This window comes from Syzygium oleosum, unplaced genomic scaffold (genome assembly GCF_021117445.2).
Source record: "Syzygium oleosum isolate NSW1041296 unplaced genomic scaffold, Sole_v2.1 Sole_v2.20, whole genome shotgun sequence".
Taxonomy (NCBI): domain Eukaryota; kingdom Viridiplantae; phylum Streptophyta; class Magnoliopsida; order Myrtales; family Myrtaceae; genus Syzygium; species Syzygium oleosum.
Window position 1 is genome coordinate 4,240,787 of NW_026607504.1, and position 12,805 is coordinate 4,253,591.

The 12,805-nt window shown below is 37.6% G+C and overlaps 1 protein-coding gene across 2 annotated transcripts; it reads right to left on the reverse strand.

Annotated features, from left to right (window-relative positions):
* Window positions 1–205: 205 nt before the first annotated feature.
* On the reverse strand, window positions 206–10,699 carry LOC115683678 (protein GRIP). 2 transcript variants are annotated; one of them, XR_008818619.1, is made up of 23 exons: window positions 10,454–10,699; window positions 9,489–10,049; window positions 8,828–8,943; window positions 8,495–8,664; window positions 7,227–7,320; window positions 6,799–6,885; window positions 6,623–6,703; window positions 6,174–6,299; window positions 5,482–5,590; window positions 5,318–5,397; window positions 4,887–5,015; window positions 4,674–4,774; window positions 3,695–3,828; window positions 3,490–3,587; window positions 3,297–3,416; window positions 3,111–3,138; window positions 2,920–2,978; window positions 2,592–2,663; window positions 2,466–2,513; window positions 1,744–1,849; window positions 1,566–1,624; window positions 1,212–1,317; window positions 478–612 (listed from the first exon to the last, which is right to left on the reverse strand). XR_008818619.1 is itself a non-coding variant. In XM_030608244.2 (22 exons), exons 2-22 carry the CDS (start codon window positions 9,946–9,948, stop codon window positions 502–504), a joined length of 2,388 nt encoding a protein of 795 aa, XP_030464104.2. In that variant the 5' UTR covers window positions 9,949–10,049; window positions 10,454–10,699; the 3' UTR covers window positions 206–501. The 2 variants fall into 2 exon arrangements, 1 of the variants encoding a protein (XP_030464104.2); XM_030608244.2 differs by lacking the exon at window positions 1,212–1,317 and having other exon boundaries at window positions 206–612.
* Between the last annotated feature and the right edge of the window lie 2,106 nt (window positions 10,700–12,805).

Genomic DNA, 12,805 nt, shown 5'->3' on the forward strand with positions numbered 1-12,805 from the left:
TTTCATGTGGCAACCTGAACTCCCAATTTTTGACTATTGTGGATAGAGGTCTTGCTTGCATCAATTTGAAGATTTAGAATTTAATTACAGTCCGTACACAAGAATTAAGTTTTCCAGTGCTTTTTGTGTGCGCGCGCGCGCAAGAGAGAGAGAGAGAGATTCATGCCGTTGAAATATTTATTCATGTATGTTGGAATGAAGAAAATAACAAGTAAACAGCTGCTTCCTTTTTCCTTCACAATAATCACAGCAATAACAGCCGGAGTTGCCAATGTGTGTGTATCCTCTACCTCTTGGTCTAGTGTACATTCTCTCCTCTGTACGTTCTTTACAATATCTCCGCAGTTTGCCTAACAAAGTTGATGTTAAAAGAAACAAGTTTTACGGAACTGCATACCACCTTCTAAGCACCGACACACACATTCGCCTCTTTGCAGCTGGAACGTGTCGCAGACTCTGGTAATTTAACAAAAGAATTCCCGGTCTTGTATTACTCTGCCACTATGAAAATGAGAATCTTGAGAGAAGCGACAGAGGGGATCCTGAAGTATCACTTGGTGGAGTTGGAGGCACGTCCGTAGCAGCCCGGTAAGCTTGTTGACATTTCTGCATCTGCAATTGCATTAAAATGCATATTTAACTTGAACTTGATGTGCCCAGAAAAGGAATAGTATGACACCAAACTTCAGACAGTGGATACATATTGGTCGTTTCGCCATAATCAGCTTCCTCAGTGAGGAAAAGAAAAAGAAATGCAGCAAGTTTCTTGTGTCATAAAAAGAGGTCCATGACTACTTTTAAACATATGAAACCACTGACGCACCTCAGACCCGAGATGACAATAAATATTCTCTCCTTTGACATGGAGTTTGATGCATAAGACCATGACTGACCTACAACTCATGGGATGGAGAAAACTCTCAACTCTATCTGTAATGCACTAGAATTAATTAAAGTCCAGACTAATTTACGACAATTTTACTTATGGTTTTGAAAAACTTTCTGGCATGAACACTAACAATCTTTCTTGGATAGCATTTTAGACTTAGAATTGGGCTTGCATCAGCAAAAGCTTTGCATCACAATCAGAGGTTGGTAAGGGACAATGACAATAAATATTCACTACAACTACTGAATATAATTTATCCAACACTTCAAGCTAAAACTTGAAGTCCATGCCTACTTTTAAAGATATGAAATCAATGACACACCTCAGACCCGAGATGACAACAAATATTTCTCCTTTGACATGGACTTCGATGTATAGGACCATGACTGACCGACAACTCAGGGGATGGAGAAAACCCTCACCTCTATCTGTAATACACTAGCATTAATTGAAGTTCAGACTAATTTACAACGATTTTACTTATGGTTTTGGAATAATTTCCAGCATGAACACTAACGATCTTTCTTGGATAGCATCTTAGACTTATAATTGGGCTTGCATCAACAAAAGCTTTGCATTACAATCAGAGGTTGGTAACGGACAATGACAATGAATATTCACTTCAACTACTGAATATAATTTATACAACACTCGAAACTAAAGCTGAGTTTTTAACCTCTTCCGGACTGAACTGAAGCAGCATAGCGACCACTGGTAACAGGGCCTCAACCTCACCTAAGAAGGAAAGACGAACCAAAGCACCCCATTACACGAGTTTAACAAAAGAAAGACAAGAAATCAACATTACTTACAATTTGATGTTACGCCACAGTATGTCTGTTGCCAAAATATACCTGTTTCAAGAAGCTTCAGGATGACATTTTTTAAATATGTCATATCTACCCCTTCCCTCTTCTGCATCCTTTCCATGTTGCGAAGCTCTTCCTTCAGCATGGCCTCCTACATCCATACAATTGAGATTATATCTATGACGAAGGGAAAAGGAATCTCAAACATTCTGGAGCTGCATTTATATCCGATATCATCTCCTCACAAATTTAGATGGAAAAGAGAAAAGGAATGGCAAAAGCATTAAAAAAAGTTAATGATAATTAAGTACTGATTCATCATAAATAAGGGGAAAAAATAGAGCTCAAGGATGTATATGCAAGAAAAGGACACCTCGTCCCTGTAATCAACAAAATGTTACACGAAGACTTCACAGTATTAGTGACCTTCATTTTCCTCAGTGAACTTCCACTTTCCTTTTGTTTCTTACCTTCTTTTGTAGTACTTCCAGAATCCAACTACCATAAATAATTCCTACTTGCGCAAACATGTCCTAATCCATTTAATTACCAATTATAGATCAGAATCGAACAAGTTCTATTTTGCAATAATTGCTTTATCATGAAGTTCTTGATTCCTATGGATGTGAATGTCTCCCTGACTAATTGGGATAACTGCAGAAGATGAACCAAACGATCTAGTTGTCTCGCTACTACATCATAAAAGTATATTGTGCTTTCCAGCTTCCCACACATATTAACAACTCAAATGCACCCTTGGAGATCACCTGTTGACTGTGAAGACGATTTTCACGCTCAAGCTCCTCAATCTCTTCCTGAGCATTAAAAATATTTTAAAGAAGTTTCAACAGCATAACAAGAGAATATAAATGCAAATACAGGTAAGGTCATACTTGAAGTGCCAAAATATGCCTCTGAGACTGAGCCAACTCTTCCTCTCGTTGAGCTTGTTGCCTTGCCAAAAGCTGAATATTCAAATAGGTTAAAGTTAAGTCATCTGAATGATCTGCACTGCCCCTAAATGGCACCCTTCCTCAAATTACAGTGTTTTGAGCATTTATATTTACTATTGACATGATAACTATAACCAAATAATTCCATAACCTTCTATATGAAAACTTCCAATAGCAATAAAAGCTCCTCAATTATGGCACTTTTACTGAATAAAGAACCATAACAACTCACGGCCGACAAATTTTCAAGTGAAAAAAAAGCTAGTACCAGAATTTGCTGGTCAGCTGCCGAGCTAGCTGAGTTTGGTATTTCCTGTTTCTGTGAGGCTGAGAGAACAAATTTGTCAGCCTCAACCAAGTTAAGAACATTACCAGCTGCTCACAAAAGCATCAAGTTTCCAATATCTTGGATGCGTAACAGTTATTTTGTCAGATTACTCTAGGAACAAGTATACATACCTGCAGTGTAATAATCGTTCTGCTCAGCCTGAAATATTTTTTACTACATCGTCAGCAAAATAATTGTGAGAGTAATGGCAGTAGGGAAACATATCATTCTTTCTTTCTTTGTTCTCTTCTGAGGAAAAAGGAAATAGGGAAAGATTTCATGGCATTCACCTATCTAAAGCACAATAAAAGACGTACCCGTGGTCTTGATTCCAGAGATTGTTGAAGATTCTTATTATCATCAAGCAATCTGGAGATTTCATTGTCCTTCTCCCCAATCATTCTATCAGCTAGATCTCTAAATGAATCATGCTCCTCCTACCAAATAACATGCCAAAGTAAATAAGGAGAAACTCTTGAAAAGAGAGAGAAAACGCAAAATCCAAGTTACCTTCAATCTTTTGTAACGAGATTTAAGCTCATCTAATTCTTGCTTTATATCTTTCCCCGAATCTGCCTGATTTTCAGCCTTTAGTGCCTCGCATCTATCTGTTACACCGTTTGAGCCATTTCAAAGCAAGAACAGTTTGAATTTTCTAAAATCTAAAGGTGATGGAAGTGAAAGAAACTGAAGAGAAAAAATTGTTGACATTTACTTCGCCATGTTTCTTCCAAGTTTTTAAGATCTAGTTCCCATGCTTCTTTATCTTTTTGATGCCGAGCATTCATAGAGTCAAGGTTCATTTCAATGGTCTTCATCTGCTGCTTGGCAGTAATAAGAGCTGCATCTCTGCAATTAATGAATAAGAAAATGGTACATATGAAAACATCTACTGCTTGGCAGTATTAAGAACCGTACTTCTGCAATTAATGGATAAGTAAGTTGTAAGAATTAAGTTACTATGAAACATGACATTTCTCAACATAAAACTGACAGGCAAGATGAATGTATGCAGCAAAAGAAAGAGTATCCTCTAGAAGATATGTCTCTAGGATTTCAATGAAAGAAGAGCTCAATTACTCTCTACAAGTGGATTTTAACCAAAAAGCCAGTTTCTCAGTAAATGACCGGGCCCAGTAGAAGAACAAACTTACTGATTGGATTGGCATGGTAATAGATAGCTAGTTGAGGAACCTAATACTCTTTATCCCTTATCCCCATGGAGACACACTTCATCATAAGGTAGAATTTCCGTGTCAATGGTTACTGATAAGAAGGGGTTCTCTTTGAAGAAGAAGTAGATGTCATAATAAATTCGACTGAGTAAAAATCAAGAGCTATGACTCGATAGAAGCTCCCCTGACAGCAAATGATATATGATACTAACTCACAGTCTACAATCACCTGAAATAATCAAACACGTGACCATAATCTACTATAGTCAGTAATAAGTTTGAGGAAGAAAGCGCAGGTATACAAAAAACCTATCACTATCTGCAAATCAATGAAGGTGCAGTTGGAAAAGATCTAGTTTGGATAAAGCACAAATCAACCATTCACTAAAAAGCACCTCAATTTCGCTGTGGATCACCACAACAAATTTCAGGCGATCATAATAACTCTAATTAACAGAAGAGATGCATCATTCATGTTGAGTATTGAGGTCTGTAATGGATTGCCAGCAACAATTTTACCTTTCCTCGAGTTCTTTAACATGATTAGCTAAAGCAGCCTGAAGATCTTGGATGGCCTTATCCCTTTCTGCAGATGTCTGTAGGGCTTCCTTTTCAGTTTCCTGAAGAATCAGATGTGAAATGAAAAGAACAAATTAGAAAGGAACTAAAAGCAATCATCACTTCAAGTCCTTTCACTTATGTACAGAGGCTCAGGGCAGCAAAACTATTTACCTTAAGTGCTTCCTCAAGAGCTTTAACTTCTTCAGAGTCCTTAGCTGAAGCAAGTTCAGCGTCCTTTTTCTGAAGAAGTGCGTGGGCACGAGCCTTGTAGGAAGAAAATTCACTTTGCAAGCGATGGATCTACATATACAAGAGTGAAAGAAAAAGGGAATGCCAGACATCAGAAATACAACTAATGCATCAACATGCAGCTCCACCAAATAGAAATGTATTTTAAACAGAAAAACCAGAAGCTAGTGTAAAGCAGCTCTGTGACTCAACCCTATCTTCAGTCAAAGCATTGTATTGACAGAAAATGCACAAGATCACCAGCGGAAAGGAACTTGTTACCCTTGTTAGTGTTTGAAAAAATTAGCCAGCTGTGCGAATTAATCCCCACAACCCAACTTGTCTTGACAGGGGAAAAATGCAGAAGTTAATACCTCTTCTTTGACAGCTGCTAGTTCAGCATCTCTAGCATTCAATAACTGTGCATGTGAAGACGCTTCTATCTCCAGCTGACCTGTCCAAAAGCATAGCCGTCAGATTCATAGTAGTGTTTATTATGCACGTGTGATCTCCCAAACTCACACCAAGGGTAAAATACTTTTTAACTTAGCCACTTCAACTTCAGCGCGAATGCAGTTGCTCTCAGCCACCTCAAGCTTTGTTTTAAGTGCCTGACAAGCAGCTTCCCAGCTTTCCTTTTCCTTATCCTGAAAAACACATACACTATTGATATAAGACTCACCACCAATAAAGCAAGAAAAGTAGCCTATCATAGAATGCCACAACATATATGGCAATAAGCATCATACTCGGCTGAACTATCAAGAACAGAAACTCTTTACAAAACCAAAAACTAGAGAAAATTTCTCCATCCAATTAACTTAGACACACACAAAAATAGCGCAAAGAAACTTCTCTGGAAGTGGTAGATATATCCATGGAGGATAATTTTGTTTTCTTTTAGTCAAGTAACGGATTATTGACATTAATAATTCAAAAAGAAAAAAGAAAAAAGAAAAGCCAAGGTGTATTTGACACATTCTGCAGAATCCGGGACATTAAAAAATAAAAACTAGACGCATCATTAGAAAGCAGATAAGTAACAAGGTTTAAATTTAAGGACGATATCCAGCCAGAGAAAATTAAGCTGATAAAACTCTAAAATGAAGCACCCACGCCACACATCCAAAGATAGAAAGAAACCAAAAATTGAAAGATTACTGTATAAACTGCTTTTTATTTCCATTCCATCTCCATTATAGTAAAAATAACAATAATTTTGGCTCATACATGCTCACGTTTCAAGTGTGCAACCTCGCCTTTAACAGATTCCATTGCGGCTCTAAGTCTTGCTGCTTCACCAGTTGAAGCTGCATCAAGCTCTGCAATCTTAGATTCTTTTTCTGCAAGTAGGACCTTTAATCACAGAAGAAATATAAGCAAACAAATAAAACAATGGATAAGCGGTTAAATTCAAAATTGAAAAGTTCTCAAGCTTCTAAGCATCCTCTAAGCCTACAATATTGGAAATTGCAACATCTATACAACATCAACATACTAAGTCATTTGTTTATTCTAGAAGCTGAGATAAGCCCCTAGGATCCAAAGGCAAATGCTATTCAACTGCATCAATGGTTATGCTATTCCACCAATAAAATAGAGCAAATAACTGCAGTACTGTCCTCAGATACTGCTCATTTGTTGTCAGTAGGCACCCAACATGAAGGAAAAACTCTCACCTGAAGTGAAGATATCGTTTCGGTTGCTTTGCTTCTATCAGAGGCTGCATCAGCTAGTTGGGACTCCAAATTCTCTATGCTCTGATAAGGACAAAGAAAAGAGCAAGCTTAAAATGTCTAAGTATTGAAACCAAGGCGATTATCAGACGACACATTAGCATGCAAATACTATTTACCTTCTGATGTTTGGTGGTGAGTTCAGATAGAGAAGATTGCCTCTTCTCTTCTGCAGATTTTAGCAAATTTCGAAGGTCTTCCAACATCTAGGGGTAAGCAATTTTAACATCAGTACTATTTCCACCAGCAAAGCCAATAATTCAGCATATCCTAAGCCTTTTACTGCGCAAGCTCCTCTACCTAATATTTCTTCCAAGTTTGTTGGTTTGCTACCGTACAATGTTCACACATTATCATGCAGGTCCAACATGGTGATCACTAGCAGCGTTTACTAAATTCTCAATTAACATAGCTACTTAGATATTTCAAAATAAACATCCTAATTCTTTGTATAATGGACATGAATATGCAATCCTGAGCAGAAAAGGAGAACCATCACTCAGAGCACTACAGGGCCGATAAAATGAAACTTCTAAAATCAAACTACCTGCTCTTTCTCAAGAAGGGACTGTTGCATTGATTCAAGGGCAAGATCTTTAGGTTGCAAAGATCGCCGCAATTCCTCATTGTCATCTCGAAGTCTGTGTTTAAAATATGTTAGCACAATGATTCATAGAAAGAGCACAATACAAATGGAAGAGACCTATCATCGATTTCATAGGCTTAAAACATTTCATTACGGCAGCAACGGTTTTTATAATTAATCATTAAAGGAGAAAAAAAAAGTCATAGCAATGACTCTTTAAGCTATTGCATGCGAAGAAACTTTGGATATCGCAAGCATTCATTTTCTAAAAAGAAAGAATTAACTATTGATGATGTAATCCAAGAACTCTACAGATAGGTGATAAATGGCAGGCCAAGGAAAAAGAAAGAAAGAGATCAAACTCGTCATCAAGATTAAACAGGATAAGATGCCAAAATTTGCTAAGGCATCAGACATCAGTTACAATAAGATGATTCAAGAAATGTAACGAGCATGCTCTATTCAGACGGAGTCATCACTGCATTGATTGAGAAAGATGAGCAGGAGTGAGATCATCCCCACAGGTGATCATGACTGGAAGGATGAACGTAAATGACATCACCCATACAGGACATCATGATTATGAATAAAGGACCTTCAAAACAGGAACATACAAGGAAAGGGAAAACTTCTCAGCCAATGGCATAATTTTTCCTTATAAACAGGGAAACAAAGTAAAGGATCCATCTAATCGCCTCAATATGAAAAGATTAATGCCTACTACGCCAACTACCCTTTTTACATGATGCAAAGTGTTCCTATGTGTTACGGGCAAGTCACAGTTCTCTTTAGTTATTTTTGCTTTGATATTTCAAGTGAGATGCAACATTGATTATAATTAATCAAGTAGAGCAAAATACTGCTAGTCCAATTTAGTTTCTATGAATCGGAAATTCTAAATTAGGTTGAAGGGTGCACACTAGCTTAGATTAATTTTGGTGCTAGAAACTTTTTGATTCAGTTAGTTTGAAGAGGTAGCTTGGACCGCCAATTTTGGCAATTCGGAATATGAGAGAGTCCAAAGTTGGAACAATGTTTCCAGGACCATGGTTGGCGAGGGGGCATGCGATCCCAAAACAATGGTTGGAGCTGACAAATAGTATATACATATAACAACTTGGGGGATTTTCCTACTCCTCCAGAGACAAGGGCAGAAAGGAACTAGGAATCTCATAAAGATAACAAACCAAATAGTTTCTTCATTTACATGGAGGGAAAAGGAGGTTTACTTATTGCATGCACTTCTTAATTGCTGCCTCTCAGCATCAATTGCCTTCATTGCTTCATTCGCTTGTTGACGAGTCCGATCCACCTCTTGTTGTAATGCTAACTGTTGGGACGAAGCTTGTTCAGCTATTTCATTTACTTCACGGAAACGAGCTTCAAGGTCATCCTTCTCCTGAAATTAAAGATCTCCAAACACATCTAAGGTCAATTCACAAGCCAACAGCAAGCAAAACATCCAGCTAGGTAGTAATTCATCCACATTTAGGTAAATCGAATCTTCTGAAAATATTATCAAAATGTAACCAAAGGATGAAAAATATGGCAAAAGGATTCACCTTTTGAACCTCTTGAATACGCTGTTTGGCCCTTTTATGAAGTCTGCTAAATTTGGAATCGAGTTCAGAGTACTTCTCTTCCCTCTCTTTTATTTCTTGATCCATCTTCTGTTGAGCTATGAGAAGAACCAGGACATAAATTAGACTGGAAATGTAAGACAAATCATCATGTGCTTTCTTGATTGCACAATAGCACTAGCAGCAGATGACACTGTTGATTATCTAAATTTTTTAAATTTCCTGTTCCCATTTGCATTCAAGAATTAACTAAGTCCAGAAAATGCATTTGACAAAACCCGAAAAAAAATTCACGAATGCCAGTAAGGGAAACTGCTTTCAAAGTTAAAGTTGTCATCCAAAAATAGACTCTTTTGCGATTTTGGTGGAATACAAGCATATTATTATGATTTCGTTTCTTAAAGAGATTTTGGTTTTGCATGCTAAACATATCATAGAAAACTTTTCTCTGAAATGAAGCGAAGCCTAACATATTTGAGTTTCCCCTTTTCTGTTTTCATACTCCAAAAAGTGCCGCGCAAACTAAATACAAATCCAACCAAAAACAGCAATTCAACAGACTCCTGACCATCCTGAGAATGTTTCACTGGTACAGCATGTGAAGAAGATCTCACTAAATACCAGACATGAAATTTCATCTAACCTTCAGCAAGCCTGGCTGAGAGCTCCTGGGCTCGTGCATCTGTCTCTGAATGTGCTACTTGAAGATGCTTCAGAGCCTCCTCTGCTGCACCTCTTGTTTGCTTTTCCTCCAGTAGTTCTCTCTCCAGAGATTCTATTCTCTCATTGAGTCTCTTCACATCTTCACCTTCCTGCCCTCCCCCTTTCGTTTGTTGTTGGGACCTAATCTCTTCCAAGTGAAGATCTTTTAGACCCTCAAAATGAGACTTCAAGTACTCGTTTTGGAGCTTGAGTTCAGTAACCATCTGCACGAGCTCATCATGAGTATCACCATAATGCGGGGTGTTTTTGCATGATCCATTCTCCTTCGCAGGAAGCCCATTGCTTCTAAGGCTAGTGTCATTCATGTGATTCCCTGTCTCCAAAGAATCTTCAATGTTACTTTCCCGCATTTCAGCAACCTCACCTCCCTCTGCAGACATTCTAATGCTCTTGACAATCAACGTGTCCTCCACCCGAATGTATGCGCAGGCTCATTCAATATCTTTTCCGAGTACATCACCCGTTTGGCAGCCTAATGACACTGAAAACAAAAACGATAACAAAACGCACTGGTTACAGCAAAGTTCAATCTCTACTCGATAACTAAGCAGAAAAGCAACTGCACGGATTGACAAAACTGAATAACTGTCGGTGATCAAAGTGAATCACCATGTCCCAAGCAAAAAACTCCAGCTTTAAAGACTTGAAAAATTCTGAATCCAATAGCGTCACACACGAATGTCATTGCGCGAAATTCATTAAAAGCACACCTCAAATCAACCCGAATGAAGCAACCCACGTTTCAGCTCGACCGATCAAGCAACGCGGAACAAAACGCAGGACAACGACAATGCAAGAAACATCCACCTGCCCCCGACAAGCAACTCCGTATTCTCCGATGCAGATGGAAATCCAACAAAGCTCGAATTCTCTCGCGTAACTTACCGATGAATCTTCGAAATTCGGGGACTTGCAGGTTCCGGGGACGAGATTTGAGATCGTTCGTCCCGAGTAATCAGATCTCCGGTGCCCAGGCGTTCCTTGGGCTGTTGGGTGTCGGGGAGAATCCGAAACGCGCCGTTCGGAGCGGCTCCGTATCTCCCTGGCTGCAAGGTGCGTGCTTGAAGGAGGAGAAGCAGAGACAACGGAAGAGAACGATGAAGTACGAAGAGAATTGCTTCTGACTTTCCGAGTGTGCGAGCGGGGTAGTTTCGTAAATTGAGGAACTATACAAGTTTCGCACCCTCGCTCCTCCGCGGCTATGGCGGCGCGTGAGGTCGCGTGGATTACCGCGGGTATCTCCCGGTTGAGGGATTATCGTCGGGCGATTTTTCGCATTTTCCAAACTAAACTTTTCTTTCATGAAAAATTAAATATGCTCTCGCCTATAAAGACTCTCTCCGCTAATTTCATCGAGACATAATGAAGTAATTTATTTTCAGAAAATAGCCACTTAGTTTTTTCAACATTTGATAAGACCGTCAAATAAATTGAAAACTATTTTTAAGAGATTTATTATCAACAAGTACTACACTATTGTTTTGAGAAATAAATCATGTTGGTGAGAAAATGGCGGCGCCAGATAATTAGGAATTGTGGGCAAAATGAATATGTCTATCTTTTTATTTAAGGAAAAAAAATAGTTTTTGTTCATTTTTTATTAAATTAAAATTTTAAAATAGTTTTCTTCCTTTTGTATATTAACATACTTAAGTGTGACAATACTAAAAGGACATGATTACAAAAGTCGAGTTGGCTAGATGACTTGATTTGCACCATGAGAAGTTTGGAGACCCAATTAGGAAAGACTAACATAGTCTCGTCTTTGTCTTTGTCAACGCATATTAGGATGTGTTTGTTATGCTAAAAAAATTATGATAAAAAAACAATTTCCAAGAAAACCATTTATAAAAAAAAACAGTTAATATTTATTTATTGAAAATCATTTTTAAGAAAAAAAATTAATCTTTGTTTTCCCCCAATTCACAATTCAAACTTGTTATTTTCAATTCAGAGAAAACTTTTTCTGTAGATCAATGAATAAAACAATGTTCTTTCCAACAAACAAACCCTTAGAAACAATATTAAGATCAATTGCTCTTGCCAACACTTGTAGAATGGGACGACATTCATTGTTGCGCCATTTTTGAGTTTTGAGATTGTTGGCAGGAAAGGAGTCGTCGGAGCGCCGCGGCCGACACATACTAAATCACCAACAAATATAAGTCATCGTAGGCCAGCATGCATGCGCGAGGAACCAACAATACCCCCGAAATACCCGATAATCTCCCGGCACAATCAAAGACCTATCCGAATCATCCATACTTGGACATAGCAATCTGTTCTAACTCCCAAGTATAGCACATGTAACCTCTTGAACAGGTTCTTACCTTTCCCTCGTCCTTAGCCCCTTTTGTTTTGGGCCATTGTTTCTCACACCTGACACCCATCTCTATCAAGTCCCACTCAAGAACATCTTATTAATCCCTGTAGGCTTCTCTTTGGGTTCTGCTAACCAAGCCCCTTTGGAATTCTGTAAGGAGGATATCATGTAAAGATTTCACATGTTTGGCTTGAATAGAAAAGTGGCCAAGAAATAGATTTGGAGCGAAATAAGAAGTAGAAAAATCTACTTCTTTGTTCATAGAAATAGAAATAGAAATAGAAATAGAAAGGTCCGGTCCTCAAGCCGCGACCTCGCTCCTCCTCCATCCTCCGTCGTCCGCAAACCGTCTCAAAGCACCGGTCCGATCCATTCTCGGCGGAAATAATAAAAAAATTAAAAAATTAATTAAATTATAAAAAAATTAAAAAATTCCAAAAATTCATAAAAATCAGAAAAATTCTCAGAAAATCCATAAAAATTAAAAAAAACTCAGAAAACCCATAAAAATTTGCAAAATTCCGAAATTGAAAAAATTAAAAAAAATTCATAAAAAGCTTTCTGGAAAATAAAAAGAGACAAATTTTGGGAAAGTAAAAAGCTTTAATAAACTTTTCCCCAAAAAATCAAAAATAAAAAATTCACATAATGGCTTAGAATAAATTAAAAAATTCCGAAAATTCATAAAAATTAGAAAAATTTCAGAAAAATCCCATAAAAATTAGAAAATTAAAAAATTCCCAAAATTCATATAAATCAGAAAAATTCTCAGAAAATCCATAAAAATAAGAAAAACTCAGAAAACCCTTAAATATTTGCAAAATTCCGAAATTGAAAAAATTAAAAAAATTTCATAAAGTTTTTCGGAAAAATAAAAAGAAACAGATTTAGGGAAAGTAAAAAATTTTAATAAA

Coding starts and splice junctions, on each gene's coding strand:
- LOC115683678 (XM_030608244.2), bottom strand. CDS start 9,948: ATGTCTGCAGAGGGAGGTGAGGTTGCTGAAATGCGGGAAAGTAACATT. Junction 3,139..3,296: donor CTCTGGAATCAAGACCACGG/GTACGTCTTTTA, acceptor AAAATATTTCAG/GCTGAGCAGAACGATTATTA. Junction 2,514..2,591: donor GGCATATTTTGGCACTTCAA/GTATGACCTTAC, acceptor TTTAATGCTCAG/GAAGAGATTGAGGAGCTTGA.